The sequence below is a fragment of the Coregonus lavaretus genome, assembly GCF_964263955.1.
Source record: "Coregonus lavaretus genome assembly, chromosome: 25".
Classification (NCBI taxonomy): Eukaryota; Metazoa; Chordata; class Actinopteri; order Salmoniformes; family Salmonidae; genus Coregonus; species Coregonus lavaretus.
The window spans coordinates 33,388,201-33,406,389 of NC_140012.1; the positions used below are offsets into that span (position 1 = coordinate 33,388,201).

General features: G+C 42.8%; 1 protein-coding gene across 1 annotated transcript; it reads left to right on the plus strand.

Moving 5' to 3' along the window:
* The first annotated feature begins 3,421 nt into the window (after nt 1–3,421).
* Nucleotides 3,422–16,370, plus strand: LOC311101134 (stonin-1-like). The gene is made up of 7 exons (XM_084142200.1): nt 3,422–3,475; nt 9,515–10,800; nt 10,954–11,151; nt 11,509–11,649; nt 13,441–13,960; nt 14,369–14,571; nt 14,893–16,370. Exons 1-7 carry the CDS (start codon nt 3,457–3,459, stop codon nt 14,956–14,958), a joined length of 2,433 nt encoding a protein of 810 aa, XP_083998326.1. The 5' UTR covers nt 3,422–3,456; the 3' UTR covers nt 14,959–16,370.
* Nucleotides 16,371–18,189: the final 1,819 nt, after the last annotated feature.

Consider the following 18,189-nt stretch of genomic DNA (forward strand, 5'->3'; position numbering starts at 1 on the left):
CGTGTTTGTGTATGTGTGCACTTTTGCATGCTTGTGTGTGTGTGAGAGAGAGTGATTATTGTCTGGACCAGCTCCAGATGACAGTGCACTTCAATGACAATTCTCTCCCATCCTACCGCTGACCCCTCCCTTGGTGAGTAGTCTCTATAGTAATCTACTCCTTACTGTCCCACCCTAGCATCAGACCTCTGTCACTGTGTGAACCACTACCCTTTTCTTCTCATGGAGTCATATGAACATGTCTGCCAGAATTCAGCTCAAATGCTCTCCCACTCACACACACAGCTCAAATCTCTTTCCTTCTCTTTCTCTCTTCAGATTTTCATCTTTGGTCATAATTTATAGGCTAGACTCTCCAGTCTCCATAGCTTGTAACTAGGCCTACCCTTCTGATGTAACTAGGCCTATCCCACTGTGCTGTAAACAAGTTGACAGGGCTGGGGAAGAGGTTAATTGACAGACAACCCTGTACTTGTCCTAATCCAAATTCTCGTGAGTCAGAATGTGCTTTACTACTTATTTCATTACCGTTTTATTTAGTTGGAGGAAGTCAACAAAAAATATTATATTCATAAAGCTTCGAACTAGGCTATCCAGCTGATTGCAGTGGGCGACAATGTAACGCGTTGAGGTGATATCATTCGCTACTTGCAAAGTAACGTTGAAGTAGGCTAATGGCTGGCTGCGCTTTCAACATTGCAGCCTAATGTTTTATCGTTTGTGTTATTGTAGCCAAACCATAAGCTTTGTCTACTTCACGGGCGACGCATAACATCGGCAAAAACAAACTCCCTGTCACGCCAAAAGCATCGTCATCATTCGGTTAGATGTGGGAGGAGAATATGGGCATCCTCTGTTCATTCCTTCACTCGCGCCACTTCATTTCTCTAGCAGGGACGTCCCGTTAACGGGAGGGCTGAAAGTGGATAGCAAATCGGCAGCATTCTCGCTCTCTCCCTCTGCCATTTTGAGAGAAACCAGTCGGCCTCGCATATAGGGATTTATGCTGTTTTAACGGAAAATAAGAATCATGACCTGATTGTTGTTATTTCGGGATTTGTGGAGAACGTGAGTATTTTTTTCTCTCTTTACAAGTTTCCTCCAGAAAGTCAATTGACAACTTCCGTCTCATTGCTCCGTCAAAGCAACCTACTGTAGAAGAAGCAAGCAAGGCTACAACAATAGCCAACTTCTGTTTTGGGATCAACTTGTTACCATAAAGTTGTCTATTCTATTCCATTTTTATTATATTATTAGGAACAAATCGAATCTTGATGATTATGAACATGTACCTTTCTTGAACGAGTGGAATTTGCTTTTATAACGGTAGCATATAATTAACCATTTAAATCTCAAGTCATATTCTTTGCTGACAAACTACAACGAAAGTCATAGGTCGAATGACAAAACGACAAATGCACAGGTAGGATAGCCTAATTCTCCTTTCGTGACATTGCATTGCAAAACAGGATCGTTCCTGTCCCGATGTTGAGACCACAGTTCCTCCGGCGGTAATGAGTCATGGACGATCACAGCACGGTTGAATTGTTACAGAGACCAATGCACAGTCTGCGTTGTAGCAAAACATGGAAAAACAACGATTGTCGCTATGCAGTGTTTCACAGAAGGATGCGGTAGGCCTACAGGCAGCGTCAATCTTCAAACCACTAGGTCAGCTGTCACTCAAATAAACATTATTGTACACTGGACAGATAGACTTGGCTTATCTCACTCAAAAGCTATACATCAGCTGTAGCAGAGACACTTTTAAACAGGATGGTGCCCACACATAGTGCCTGCTAAACATTTATTGGTTGATAAGCATAATAGTAGTTGTAACCTACAAATGTAGGATCTGAATTTGATGACCCTGTTGCAGGAGAATTTTCCTGCAATGCAGGAAATATTTAACTTGTAACGTATATTATTTGAGGTTTAAAAAGGCTTCTGAAGTTTAATTTCCAATTTCCAATTTCAGACATTCCCTTCCGAAAAAAGTATCAACCCCTACAAAAATGTCCATTAATTATAATCCACATAATATTTCACATGACCTGTTGTTGCAGGATTATTTTCCTGTTGTAGCAAACTGGCTCAAATTAAGATACTATATCTGTACAGTTATTTGACATTGGCATGAAAGGAAAATATTCCACTCTAAATTAAAAGGGGCAATCTGCATTTGCTACATACATTTTTAGACTTTTAAAGTATTGATACCCATTGATTCTGGAAGACTATAATTTATAGATGCCTCATTAGCTTAGTTCAACTGTTGTACACCATCAGAACCCAAAATATGAGCTTGTTTTACTCCTTTGTAAACAATGTAAATGTAAACAAACAATGTATAGAAATAAATCATCTCACACACACACACACACAAGATTGATATAAAATATTTGCTACAGAAATAATGCTTATAATATGGGGCATTGAAAAATTAGCCTTGTGCAGACTCTGCCACAAGGAAACAGAATCAATAGAACATATTTTCTGGTACTGTCCATCGGTGGTCCATCAGTCAGGTCCAGGAATGGTTACCTCATAATATCAAAATATAGAGAAAATAAACATAAATAAATAAGGGGGATTAGAAATTATGCAAATTAAATTGATAGAATCTACACTGAAAAAATAAATAAATGCAAAATACAACAATTTCAAAGATTTGACTGAGTTACAGTTCATATAAGGAAATCAGTCAATTGAAATAAATTCATTAGGCCCTAATCTATGGATTTCACATGACTAGGAATACAGATATGCATCTGTTGGTCACAGATACCTTTAAAAAAAAAAGTAGGGCGTGGATCAGAAAACCAATCAGTATGTGGTGTGACCACCATTTGCCTCATGCAGCGCGACACATCTCCTTCGCATAGAGTTGATCAGGGTGTTGATTGTGGCCTGTGGAATGTTGTCCCACTCCTCTTCAATGGCTGTGTGAAGTTGCTGGATATTGTCAGGAACTGGAACACGCTGTCGTACACGTCGATCCAGAGCATCCCAAACATGCTCAATGGGTGACATGTCTGGTGAGTATGCAGGCCATTTTCAACTTCCAGGAATTGTGTACAGGTCCTTGTGACATGGGGCTGTGCATTATAATGCTGAAACATGAGGTGATGGCGGCAGATGAATGGCATGACAATGGGCCTCAGGATCTCATCACAGCTTTGCTTTATCTTGGCCAGGTCGCAGTTGTAAATGAGAACTTGTTCTCAACTGGCTTACCTGGTTAAATAAAGGTGAAATAAAAAATAAAAAAATAAAAACAGTATCTCTGTGGATTCAAATTGCCATCGATAAAATGCAATTGTGTTTGTTGTCCGTAGCTTATGCCTGTCCATACCATAACCCCACCGCCACCATGAGGCAATCTGTCATAACGTCTGCCATCTCCCCGGTACAGTTGAAACTGGGATACATCTGTGAAGAGCACACTTCTCCAGCATGCCAGTGGCCATCGAAGGTGAGCATTTCCCACTGAAGTCGGTTACGACGCTGAACTGCAGTCAGGAAAAGAGCCTGTTGAGGACGAAGAGCACGCAGATGAGCTTCCCTGAGACAGATGGTTTCTGACAGTTTGTGCAAAAATTATTTGGTTGTGCAAACCCAGTTCATCAGTTGTCAGGGTGGCTGGTCTCAGACGATCCTGCAGGTGAAGAAACCGGATGTGGAGGTCCTGGGCTGGCGTGGTTACACGTGGTCTGCAGTTGTGAGGCCGGTTGGACATACTGCCAAATTCTCTAAAACGAGGTTGGAGGAGGCTTATGGTAGAGAAATGAACATTCAGTTATCTGGAAACAGCTCTGGTGGTCATTCCTGCAGTCAGCATGCCAATTGCACGGTCCCTCAACACTTGAGACTTCTGTGGCATTGTGTATTGTGACAAAACTGCACATTTTAGAGTGGCCTTTTATTGTCCCCAGCACAAGGTGCACCTGGGTAATGACCATGCTGTTTAATCAGCTTCTTGATATGCCACACCTGTCAGGTGGCAAAGGAGAAATGCTCACTAACAGGGATGTAAACAAATTTGTGTACAACATTTGAGAGAAATAATATTTTTGTGCGTATAGAACATTTCTGGGATCTTTTATTTCAGCTCATGAAACACGGAACCAACACTTTACATGTTACGTTTATATTTTTGTTCAGTGTATCTGCAATATTAAAGCTGATTTGCCTGGGGGACGTCTAGAGGACACGGCGTCAGCACAGGGTCAACACTGACGGCTATAGAGGCATTATCAAGATCTACAGATCATAGAGTGTTTATCTTATGTTTACATCAACACTGTTTACATTTGGTCATAATCAAGATGGGAAAGAGAGATCATAAGAATACCCACAACTTCACACAACACAACACACACACACACACACGACACTGTTTTTGGAAAGGTAGGGACTCTATATTTTATTCCCTGTTCAAATGCGTTAATTCAGCACAGTAGCATGGGTCATAGCAGGGCAAAGCAGCACTCGCAGGGGGCATGAATCTCTTCTTTAGTCACAGCAGGGAGTATTTGATTCCAGATTACATGGGATATTCTGCTATTAAGAATTCTCTCAAAGTTCGGAAGCAAATACGATACTATCAAACACTCAAGAAGACAGTAGTCTAATAAGCATTCATCTACAATTCTTTTGGCTGAACACGTTAAATAAGGTCACGATGACATCCTTTTAAAGGGGCAATCTGGGATTCAACCCGCCACTTGTTTTGATAAACAGCTGAGTGATGGGGCTGGAGAAATGTTACCACTCTCAAATAATTCATAGACAAAGCTATGGATTTAAGTATGAATAGCTATGGATCAAGTAAGAAAATAAATCGGTCCGTGACTCACTCAACTCACTTCTGCAGGAAGCGTCTGACATAGTTTTAAAGACTAGACAACCAGACGGTTCTTTATTTAACAAGGGAAGTCACATTGGGATTGACATCTCTTTTCTAAATGTGGCTTTTTTGTCAATCACTCATCAAGTCATTGTCTTGTGACTGTTTGAAAAGAGTCTCTGCCAGAAAATACATAACCTAGAGTTAAAACGTTCCATAGCTATCTTGTAGGCACTTTGGACTTGGAATTGCAGGAAATTAGCTTTAACGGTCGACTTTGGGCAGGAAAAACGGTCGAACTCCATCTCTTTCTCAATTTTCAAACAGAAATTGGGAGTGACATTGGTGGTTCATCAATGTGTCATTCTGGTCATTCTGGTCACGCAACCGACGTAGCTAGTTTGTTAGCTAAGCTAGCCACTTGTAGCTAGACAGTAACTCCTCCAGTATGTGTTGATGTTATTTCACAGGATTTGTTTTTGGGTGGAAGCTGTAGAAATTTGGTAAGAAATTACACTTCTGTAGGCAAATATCTTATTCATAACTTATTTTTTGTTTTTAAGCATTAAATGACCTGGTATGATGGTGCATTGATCAGTTATACAGGTTAAAGCCGTTATCTTTGCGTTTTTGCCCAAAGTCGACCTTTAAAGTAACGGTCCAGTGTTTCCAGATTTCTATGAAATATGACATATTATTAACTACAATATGAGTAAAATAGTTTTCTTTCCAAAATTTTTTAATTAAGTATGTTCAAAAGCAGCTGTTCTGTGTAGGAATGGTGTGGGCGAACCCCAACAACAGAATGGTGTGGGCGTATATAGTGGTCATAAAAAATATGAATGTGAGTAGACCGCTGATTGGCCAGCTCATCCTTCTCAGGAGGATGACATCAACCTCTGAGGAAATAGCAAGCATTTTTTAAACGGTCTGTTTGAGATACAAGTTTGAGGTGGGGTTTTTTAAGTTTTTTTTTCTCCAATTTATGCTTCGGCCACAAACACGAGTATAAGATGAGTCAACAACATTATTTGGGTATGAGTTAAGAGAATATTAACTTTTAAAAAAGTGAGATTTTCACTGGACAGTTACTTTAAAACTGCAACATTGTCTCTCAGTCTCATGGCAAAATGTGTAGAGTAGAAGGAAATTAACTTTAAAACAACAAAATGTTGTCTAATCCTCATGACAAAATGTGGTGAATAGCATAAAACAGCAAAAACTATTCTTCGCCCCATGGCAAAATGTGTAGAATTGCAGAAAATTAGCTTTAAAACTGCAAAATGGTATCTCTGCCCCATGGCAAAATGCGTTGAAATGCAGAAAGTTAGCTGTTTTCCTTCCACTTATACTGTTTTTTCAAAATACCCCTCCATATACCCCTCATTAATTATAAATGTAAAAAAAAAAAAAACATTACTCTGAGATGCTCCCTTCGGCTCCTACAGCCCCTGAGCTCCATCCATATAGTTATTTATAGCATGAAGGGAACCTTGCCCTATTACATTTAACCCATTGGATGTGGTAAATGTAATGTAAGTTAGGCCTCTATCTCTGTGGTGAGGTCGGTGGCTGTGACAGATACAGAATGTAACCAGTTGATCTGCCTCTGTCTGGATGTTACTACTATCATTGCTGCTGCTGCTGTTGGCAAGAGCAGTGTTGCCAGTGTGTCACAGCCAAGGCACAATTGGCTGCTGAGGTTGACTGGGAATCAATTGCTAGATGGTATGTTGATTACAGCGTGTCTGACTCCGTTCTGCTAGGGTGGAGGTAGTCTCGCATTGCAAGACATCACACCCTATTCTCTAACATGGAAATCTTTAACAGCTGGGGTCGAGGCTAGGGTGGAGAACATGAATGACATCAGAGCTCAGGATAATGTACTAGCCTATATTTCCAATAGCCTGGTCCCAGATCTGTTAGTGATGTCTTGCAAATCAGATCTGGGACCAGGCTATATTTCCACAGCTCTTAAGAAACTGCTACCACATAATAGGCTATGCAGTAACCATTGTATTAGATTTGTCCACCAGCCGGCTCTTTCTCTAGCAATTAGTCTGGGAATGAGGTTTACAGTACACTATATATACAAAGGTATGTGGACACCCCTTCAAATTAGTGGATTCTGCTATTTCAGCAACACCTGTTGCTGACAGGTGTATAAAATCGAGCACACAGTCATGCAATCTCCATAGACAAACATTGGCAGTAGAAAGGCCTTACTGAAGAGCTCAGTGACTTTCAACATGGCACCGTCATAGGATGCCACCTTTCCAAAAAGTCAGTTCGTCAAATTTCTGCCCTGCTAGAGCTGCCCCGGTCAGCTGTAAGTGCTGTTATTTTGAAGTGGAAACGTCTAGGAGCAACAACGGCTCAGCCACGAAGTGGTAGGCCACACAAGCTCACAGAATGGGAACGCTGAGTGCTGGAGCGCGTAAAAATCGCCTGTCCTCAGTTGCAACACTCACTACCGAGTTCCAAACAGCTTCTGGAAGCAACGTCAGCACAATAACTGTTCGTCGGGAGCTTCATGAAATGGGTTTCCATGGCCGAGCAGCCGCACACAAGCCTAAGATCACCATGCGCAATGCCAAGCGTCAGCTGGAGTGGTGTAAAGCTCTCCGCCATTGGACTCTGGAGCAGTGGAAACGCATTCTCTGGAGTGATGAATCACACTTCACCATCTGGCAGTCCGACGGACAAATCTGGGTAGTCCGACGGACAAACCAAGGGAACACAATCTGCCCGAATGCATAGTGCCAACTGTAAAGTTTGGTGTAGGAGGAACAATGGTCTGGGGCTGTTTTTCATGGTTCGGGCTAGGCCCCTTAGTTCTAGTGAAGGGAAATCTTAATGCTACAGCATACATTGACATTCTAGACCAGGGGTACTCAACTCTTACCCTACGAGGTCCAGAGCCTGCTGGTTTTCTGTTCTACCTGATAATTAATTGCACACACCTGGTGTCCCAGGTCTAAATCAGTCCCTGATTAGAGGGGAACAATTAAGAAATGCAGTGGAACTGGTTTCGAGGTCCAGAGTTGAGTTTGAGGGTTCTAGACGATTCTGTGCTTTTAACATTGTGGCAACAATCTGGGGAAGGCCCTTTCCTGTTTCAGCATGACAATGCCTCTGTGCACAAAGCGAGGTCCATACAGAAATGATTTGTCGAGATTGGTGTGGAAGAACTGGACTGGCCTGTACAGAGCCCTGACCTCAACCCCATCGAACACCTTTGGGATGAATTGGAACGCCGACTGCGATCCAGGCCTAATCACCCAAAATCAGCGCCCAACCTCACTAATGCTCTTGTGGCTGAATGGAAGCAATTCCCTGCAGCAATGTTCCAACGTCTAGTGGAAAGCCTTCCTAGAAGAGTGGAGGCTGTTATAGAAGCAAAGGCGGGACCAACTCTATATTAATGCCCATGATTTTGGAATGAGATGTTCAACAAGCAGGTGTCCACATACTTTTGGTCATGTAGAGTATATATGAGGTGTAACTCATTAAGTCCTATGAGGACATTCATTATGCTTGGATTTAATTTTCAAATTACCATTACACCACAGCACAGTAGTGTCTGTGCCTCATATCTCACCAGCTGTTAAATAATCCAGAACCCTCACACCAGCTGTTCCAGTGTTCCACAGCGTAGTTATCACAGATGGCTTCATACTGATGGCGAATAAAGAGGGGTGATTGGTTCTCTGCTTGAGTGCCAGTGACACGTTTCCTGAATCCTACCCAGGCTTTGGGTTCCCCTCCACCCAATCCCTCCAATTCAGTTCCATTCCATCTTCCACATTTCCTACCAGAGCATGGTATTTTCATCCATCACAATTTTTCTATAATTTCCAAAATCCTACATTTTATTCCACATTTCACCACCTTTGAATAGGAGGGCGCTGACGCCTGAAGTTCAACCCAAATTGAAATCGACCCCAATTCCTCTGGTACTGGCTGACAGAGCAGAGCAGAGCTGCACCTCTCTGCCTTTTCATTCAACAAGGCTGCAGCTGTAGCGTTTAGCCAAATGTTACTCAGCAGTGTCCACTAGCATATTCAGTATTTCTATATTTATCCTACTCAATTCCAGTGAGAGAACACATGGAGTGTGTGTGTAGTTGACAAGACACTTAGACACGGCAAAGAGCAATATATTTTTCCTCCCCACTTATGTATTTGACTTGTATTTATTCCTAGCACAAAGTACAGTATTGTAAATAGTACCACTATTTGCTGAATTGCCACAAATAAAAAGGAAAAAAGGAATGTGACAACATACACACCAGCTATTAAATCATTAAACCAACAGTCATGTGGGAAATGTAATGTCGCCGATTGGCTGAGAGGGGACATCATCCAACTGCACTGTGTTGCCAGATTGTTATGACACTTTGCAGGTTAATCGGAGCCAAAATCCCCCTAAAATCTACTAACAGTAGCCCAAATGTAGATTTTGAAAACGACCCTATCTGGCAAGACTAACTGTAGGAGATGTCTCTTAGGCCAGAATGCTCACTAGGGGACACTGTAGGGTAATTTCTCAGTGTAAACAAAAGATGCCTGATGCACCAATATATAATAACTGTAGATTCTACAGAAAAATATTATATGCTGATACTCTGAGTGTGTTCTAATCTATGACTATGTTCTGTTTAGTGTTTCAGCAGGGAAGACCTCTGTGGCGGAGCCTGAGGATATCGTCAACAACAGAAGCAGGAAGTGCTGACTTCAACCTGGACACCAAAACAACCACAGCCATGTGCTCCATGAACAATCCAAACTGGGTGACCTTTGAGGATGAGGGGAGTACGTCTACGTCCCCTTCTTTTGCCTCAACCCCCTTGAAGATCCCAGAGAGTGGGACAAAGTTGGCCTCAACACCCCTGAAGTCACCAGGGGCAAAGATAGGGTCACCCCCTTCCTTTGCCTCTACACCCCTGAAGACACCCCCAGGTAGTGTGACAACGACAGGGTTAAAGACAATCCCCCGTCCCAATGGCCTAAAGCTGGTCCTCCCCCCAGTGGGAGATCCATCCTGGATCTTCAGCAGTTCCCCTCCAATGCACTTTAACCTCAACGGAAGTTCCTGTGTGCCCTGCAACACTCCTCTTTGCACTCCGGTGAGGGAGGTTCCTCCTACCGGCGCGTTACCTTTCCATTGCAGGCCCTGGGATCAGCACGATTTCTTCCGTAGTTTTTCCAGTTCATCCTCTGCCTCTGTGCCTTATTCTTCTTCTCCCCCTGGCCCAGACCAGGCCACCACTACCGGCACCACCACACATCCCCAGGGTGACGTCTCCGATGGCCCCAGTACCTTCCCCTCCTTCCAGGGGGACCCGGGACATTTCAACCCATTCTGGGAGGGGGCTGGTGGGCATAGCGTGGACTCTGGGAGCTCATCTTCTGACTCTGAGTCTGGAGGTTCTAGTCTGCCTCGCTTCTTCATCCGGACGAAAGACGGCAACGAGCCTCGTCGACCAGACCACCTCCAGAGCTCCTTCTCCTACATCTGCCACAAGCTGGAGGGCCTGCGGGCCGAGGAAGACAACGATGCAGAGGAAGGAGTAGTGATGGATAGAGGGGAGAGGAGAGGAGGAAGAGACAGGGAGGCAGTCAGGGAGGGACCATCGCCAGCCTTCGTCTCTCACGGTCTGTTCCGTAGCGAGAAGAGAGACGGTTGGTCTTTAATGCTGAGGATCCCAGAGAAGAAAAACCGAATGTCGTCCCGACAGTGGGGCCCCATCTACCTGCGTCTGCTGTCTGGAGGGGTGCTCCAGATGTACTATGAGAAAGGACTGGAGAAGCCCTTCAAAGAGTTCCAGCTGCAGCCTCACTGCAGGTTGTCAGATCTCAAGCTGGAGAGCAATGGAGAGCCTCGCAAGATCCAGACAGTGAAGGTGGAGCACGTGTCTTACACAGAGAAGAAGCGCTACCACCCCAAGGTAATAGGGGGGAGACACAATTGAGGTTTTTAAATCACGTTTAAAAACACACCTTTTTAGCTTGGCGTTTAATCAATGATATTATTGTTATAGATTTAATCATATTGTTTTACTGTGTGTTGAGATTTTAAATGCATAAAGTTTGATTTGAAGCTGGAGGTGTCCCACGAGGCAGAGGTGGAGCAGTTGCTGAAGTTTGGAACCACAGAACATGGCGACATGGAGGACCTCTTCGAAACTATGGAGGAGGAGCTTCTCAGGCTGGCCCCGCCCCCGTTGCAGAAACGACACTACGATGAACAGGAGATGACATTGCAGATCACAGACCACCTCTGGGTGCAGCTGGACAAGGTGCATTTACTTCTTCTTCCACTACCATACAACTACTGTAAGACAGCTGACGCAAGCACACACATTTTGTTCAGGAAATGTAACTTTGCTAGTGTAGTTCATTGGTATTTCAGCATTATTACAAGTTCTTAAAAGCAGTCGTTATTAAAAACAAATGTATTAATTGCTTAGTTACTTATTATATAAAACATTGATAGCCTAAATAATAAGGTTATACATTTCTATGAATGTCTTTTCCTAAATTCTTTCACATAGAAATGATTCCCTACCTATTTTGTATATATTGCATGCCCCTTGGGGATCCTTTTTTGCCACTCGACCTCTCATTTGCTAAAATCAGAAGATACATTTTTCAAGGACGGTGTGGTGATGGACCGGGCGGCCATGACGAGGATCCACTGCCTGGCGTTCCTCAACGGCCCAGGGGAGTGCTTCCTGGCTCTCAACGACTTGGGGCTTCTACGCTTCGATGCCAGCTACGGCTCTGGCTCCGAGGAGGTTTAGTATTAGTTTCTTAACATGCATATCAACACACAAACATAACATTTTAACACACATATACAGTGAGGGAAAAAAGTATTTGATCCCCTGCTGATTTTGTACGTTTGCCCACTGACAATGACATGATCAGTCTATAATTTTAATGGTAGGTTTATTTGAACAGTGAGAGACAGAATAACAACAAACAAATCCAGAAAAACACATGTCAAAAATGTTAGAAATTGATTTGCATTTTAATGAGGGAAATAAGTATTTGACCCCTCTGCAAAACATGACTTAGTACTTGGTGGCAAAACCCTTGTTAGCAATCACAGAGGTCAGACGTTTCTTGTAGTTGGCCACCAGGTTTGCACACATCTCAGGAGGGATTTTCTCCCACTCCTCTTTGCAGATCTTCTCCAAGTCATTAAGGTTTCGAACCTTCAGCTCCCTCCACAGATTTTTTTATGGGATTAAGGTCTGGAGACTGGCTAGGCCACTCCAGGACCTTAATGTGCTTCTTCTTGAGCCACTCCTTTGTTGCCTTGGCCATGTGTTTTGGGTCATTGTCATGCTGGAACACTCATCCACGACCCATTTTCAATGCCCTGGCTGAGGGAAGGAGGTTCTCACCCAAGATTTGACGGTACATGGCCCCGTTCATCATCTCTTTGATGCAGTGAAGTTGTCCTGTCCCCTTAGCAGAAAGATGGTGTTCTTGGGGTCATAGGCAGCATTCTTCCTCCTCCAAACACGTCGAATTGAGTTGATGCCAAAGAGCTCGATTTTGGTCTCATCTGACCACAACACTTTCACCCAGCTCTCCTTTGAATCATTCAGATGTTCATTGGCAAACTTCAGACGGCCCTGTATATGTGCTTTCTTGAGCAGGGGGACCTTGCGGGCGCTGCAGGATTTCAGTCCTTCACAGCGTAGTGTGTTACCAATTGTTTTCATGGTGACTATGGTCCCAGCTGCCTTGAGATCATTGACAAGATCCTCCCGTGTAGTTCTGGGCTGATTCCTCACCGTTCTCATGATCATTGCAACTCCACAAGGTGAGAACTTGCATGGAGCCCCAGGCCGAGGGAGATTGACAGTTATTTTGTGTTTCTTCCATTTGCGAATAATCGCACCAGCTGTTGTCACCTTCTCACCAAGCTGCTTGGCGATGGTCTTGTAGCCCATTCCAGCCTTGTGTAGGTCTACAATCTTGTCCCTGACATCCTTGGAGAGCTCTTTGGTCTTGGCCATGGTGGAGAGTTTGGAATCTGATTGATTGATTGATTGCTTCTGTGGACAGGTGTCTTTTATACAGTTAACAAGATGAGATTAGGAGCACTCCCTTTAATAATAATCTCAGCTCGTTACCTGTATAAAAGACACCTGGGAGCCAGAAATCTTTCTGATTGAGATGGGGGTCAAATACTTATTTCCCTCATTAAAATGCAAATCAATTTATAACATTTTTGACATGCATTTTTCTGGATTTTTTTGTTGTTATTCTGTCTCTCACTGTTCAAATAAACCTACCATTAAAATTATAGACTGATCATGTCTTTGTCAGTGGGCAAACGTACAAAATCAGCAGGGGATCAAATACTTTTTTCCCTCACTGTAAATGCCTAGCCATACAATTTTAAGCCACATATCAAAGCACCATTTTATCACAAATATTAACACGAAAACATACAATTTAATTTTCATATCAAAAGACAACACGATAAGTAAAATCATCCAGGATGACCCAAAAACTCAAGACAGGCCTCTTTCCATTGTGGTCTTCTAATTTCCATTGTGGTCTTTCAGGATGACCTCCTGGAGGGTTGGATGGAGATCAGCGACTGCCACTTCCACAAGTGCATCAACGACTTGGAGTTCCACAGGTCCCGGCTGCTCAAGTTCTCTCCTCCGGATGCCTGTAGAGTAGAGCTGATGCGCTACAAGACATTAGCCCTGGGATGTACCGAGCTACCCTTCTCCGTCAAAGCCGTGGTGACTGTCCAAGGGGCCTACGTGGAACTCCAAGCCTTTCTCAACATGTCAGCCGCCTTCCCGTCATTTACCGGAGTGCCGGAGACTCAGCCGCTCTGTGAAAATGTCCTGATCCGTGTGCCGGTACCGGGGGACTGGGTGAAGTTGTCGCGTACAGTGACGTTGCTACGACGTAAGTCACTGACGGCCAGGATGAACCGGAACGCGTGTCTGGGGTCAGTCAGCGCTTCAGAGTCACAGCCAGTCATGCAGGTTACCGTGGGGACGGTCAAGTATGAGAATGTGTACTCAGCCATCGTGTGGAGGATCGACAGACTGCCTGCTAAGAACATGGGTAAGGACTAAAAGGAAGAGCCTGGCTGTCTATTGATGATCGATTGATGATGGGGGTCTATTGATATTCATCTATTGATCTCTTTTCATATGGAATGCTGGCTCTATATGACAATATTGGCTTTATTTTACATGTTACATTTACAACTTACCGAAATGTTTCAAAATTGGCTATGTAAAATGTAACTTATGTTCCCTAATCAGTTTAGCTACAATACATAGTATTTATAGTATTATGGTTTGTTATACTATTGCTTGGTTAAATACTCAATTCCAATTGACTGATGTTACAGTGATTTGTTTGCATTGTGCCAGAGAAGATGGAAACATGCATCTTTCAGATTCTGCTCATAGTGCTCCCCCAAGTGGTAGAGATTGCTAACTACACATTCTCCCTTTTATCTCACAGCAGTGGACCATCCCCATACCTTCTCCTGTAAGTTAGAGCTTGGTTCAGACCAGGAGATCCCCACTGACTGGTACCCGTTTGTCACAATGGAGTGTGACATGGTGGGGGCCGTGGTCACACAGACCAGAGTGAAGTCACTGGGCACAGAGAGTGACATTCAGCCTCAGAAACATGTTACCAGTAGGACTCACTATCATTGTCAGGTAAGGCCTGAGATATTATTATTATTATTAGTTAACAAGTTTAATATCTATAATGTTTAGTATTTAAATGCTGTTTAATATCTATAATGCTGTTGTAGACCTAATTTTGTTTGTTTCTATTCCAATCTATTTCCCAAGCAGAATCATGCTTTGTGATTAATAAGGGTACAGGGTATATTTTATACTGTAGTTATTACTGTGACACCAGCTGACCATGCCTAGGCTGGTCCTGTAGTGTAGCAAAATCTTCTATTGTTGTCATTCCATAGTGATTATTCCATACCTATTGAAACTGAACCGTATCGGTCTGTCCTTTTACAGGTAGAAATTGAGAAGAAGTGGATTGAGACAGAAGCACAGGGGCAATCAGGCTGCACAACACAGTAATGATTATGATGAAGGAAGTCTTAAAGGATCAAGTCTCACATTACCATACTCCCAAGTCTCGTTCGTCGTGAGGAAGCCTGGAATTGAGGCTATACGCAGAATGCCCATTTCCTTTTGCCAACCAAACTCATCCTCCCTGTTTCAATACAAGGACAAATGTTTAAAAGGGACATCATCTTTTATATTGTGTGTTCGTTGTGTACGTTTTATCACCTATAAGTCTGACATAATATTGTTTGGCCCTGTTGTACTCCTGTATGTATGGATATTAACACGTTGTATAGCCTGGGTGCCAGACATGACAATTTTGTAAGGGGTTGGCTAGAGAGCAGAAACAGACTGGCAGCCAGGCTAGTTCTAACCTGCATGGTAGAATAGAAGTAGGCTACAACAAACAAATATATTATCATTGGAAGAACGAACAACCGAACACACAGCCCTACCATCACAATGCACTTTACATTTCTCTCAGAAGATTATTCATTGTGAAATGACAGGAGGTTGAAGAAGCTCTCTTTATAAAAGAGGAAATACCATGTATAATCTTGTAGACTTGCATTTAACACACTCACAGGACTGGTTTTCCCGACACAGATTAGGCACAGGAGGTTGCTGAGGGGAGATCGGCTCATAATAATGGGCGGAACGGAGCAAATGGAATGGTTTATTTGATACCATTCCACCTATTCTGCTACAGCCATTACCACAAGCCCGTCCTCCCCAATTAAGGTGCCACCAACCTCCTGTGAGATTAGGCTAAATCTAGTCCTCTCTAGCTCAGTTGGCATTTGCAATGCCAGGATAGTGGGTTTGATTCCCGGGACCACCCATACGTAAAATGTACTGTACGCATGCATGACTAAGTCGCTTTGGATAAAATCATCTGCTAAATGGCATATATTATTATTATTGTTATTATAATAATATAAAAAGCACTTTCAATGGAGATTCTCAATTGAGCTTGCTTTTCAGTCCACGACAAGGCTCAATTTGTGTTTGGGAAACCACCCAATGTTTAGGCCTATTTCCAATAACTATCTGGAATGTATTTCCAATGAAGAAAATTAGGCTAATAGGCTAATAAAAAAATAAATTAAAAAAAGGCTAATTATAAAAATGTCCTGTAATTTGTTGTCTAGCTAGCTGACCATGGCCCTTTTGCACAGCTAAGCATGTGCACTCATCTATTATCCTATAAGTCAATATCATTGACTTATGGTTATATGAAGTAGCCTACATACATTATGGTCCTGTGTATCTCCGATGGTAGAGCATTGCACTTGCAACGCCAGAGTTGTGGGTTTGATTCCCACGGGGGGGGGACCAGCACGAAAATGTATGCACTCACTACTGTAAGTCATTCTGGATACGAGTGTCTGCTAAATGACTAAAATATATTACTAATTACAATATTTCAGAGGGGGCCCTAGAGACGCAGCAATGGTCTGCACTCACTAAAGAATCTATATAACTACATTTATTAAATGTGTTGTATGTGTATATGACTTCAGTGGTAGTTATAAACAAAACTTTATAAAGATATTTGCATTTTATGCCTGTGTTTGTGAAAGGGTAGAGGGGTAGATCAAAAGTTGCAACCTGGTTTCAGAGCATTTTGTATTATTCTGTAAGTAAATCCGTGACACACCATTTATCAAATGTGCCGAATACAACAGGTGTAGGCCTTACGGTGAAATGCTTACTTACAAGCCCTTAACCAACAATGCAGTTAAAGAAATAGAGTTAAAGAAAATATTTGCTAAATAAACTAAAGTATAAAATAAAAAGTAACACAATAAAATAACAACAACGATAACAAGGCTATATACCGGGGGTACCGGTACCTAGTCAATGTGCGGGGGTAAAGGTTACTCCAGGTCACTTGGCAAGAACAGCTCAAATAAGCAAAGAGAAACGACAGTCCATCATTACGTTAAGACATCAAGGTCAGTCAATACGGAACATTTCAAGAACTTTGAACGTTTCTTCAAGTGCAGTCGCAAAAACCATCAAGCGCTATGATGAAACGGCAGGTAGCTTAGTGGGTAAGAGCGTTGTGCCAGTAACCGAAAGGTCGCTGGTTCTAATCCCCGAGCCGACTACGTGAAAAATCTGTCGGTGTGCCCTTAAGCAAGGCACTTAACCCTAATTGCTTGTGTAAGTCGCTCTGGATAAGAGCGTCTGCTAAATGACTAAAATGTAAATGTAAAAATGATAAGTTCATTAGTTACCAGCCTCAGAAATTGCAGCCCAAATAAATGCTTCACAGAGTTCAATTTTTTTATTTATTTCACCTTTATTTAACCAGGTAAGCCAGTTGAGAACAAGTTCTCATTTACAACTGCGACCTGGCCAAGATAAAGCAAAGCAGTGCGATAAAAACAACACAAAGTTACATATGGGGTAAAAAACATAAAGTCAAAAATACAACAGAAAATATATATACAGTGTGTGCAAATGTAGCAAGTTATGGAGGTAAGGCAATACATAGGCTATAGTGCAAAATAATTACAATAGTATTAACACTGGAATGATAGATGTGCAAGAGATTATGTGCAAATAGAGATACTGGGGTGCAAAAGAGCAAAATAAATAACAATATAGGGATGAGGTAGTTGGGTGGGCTAATTTCAGATGGGCTGTGTACAGGTGCAGTGATCGGTAAGGTGCTCTGACAACTGATGCTTAAAGTTAGTGAGGGAGATAAGAGTCTCCAGCTTCAGAGATTTTTGCAATTCGTTCCAGTCATTGGCAGCAGAGAACTGGAAGGAATGGCGGCCAAAGGAGGTGTTGGCTTTGGGAATGACCAGTGAGATATACCTGCTGGAGCGCAGACTACGGGTGGGTGCTGCTATGGTGACCAATGAGCTAAGATAAGGCGGGGATTTGCCTAGCAGTGATTTATAGATGGCCTGGAGCCAGTGGGTTTGACGACGAACATGTAGTGAGGACCAGCCAACAAGAGCGTACAGGTCACAGTGGTGGGTAGTGTATGGGGCTTTGGATACAAAACGGATGGCACTGTGATAGACTACATCCAATTTGCTGAGTAGAGTGTTGGAGGCTATTTTGTAAATGACATCGCCGAAGTCAAGGATCGGTAGGATAGCCAGTTTTACGAGGGCATGTTTGGCAGCATGAGTGAAGGAGGCTTTGTTGCGAAATAGGAAGCCGATTCTAGATTTAACTTTGGATTGGAGATTCTTTATGTGAGTCTGGAAGGAGAGTTTA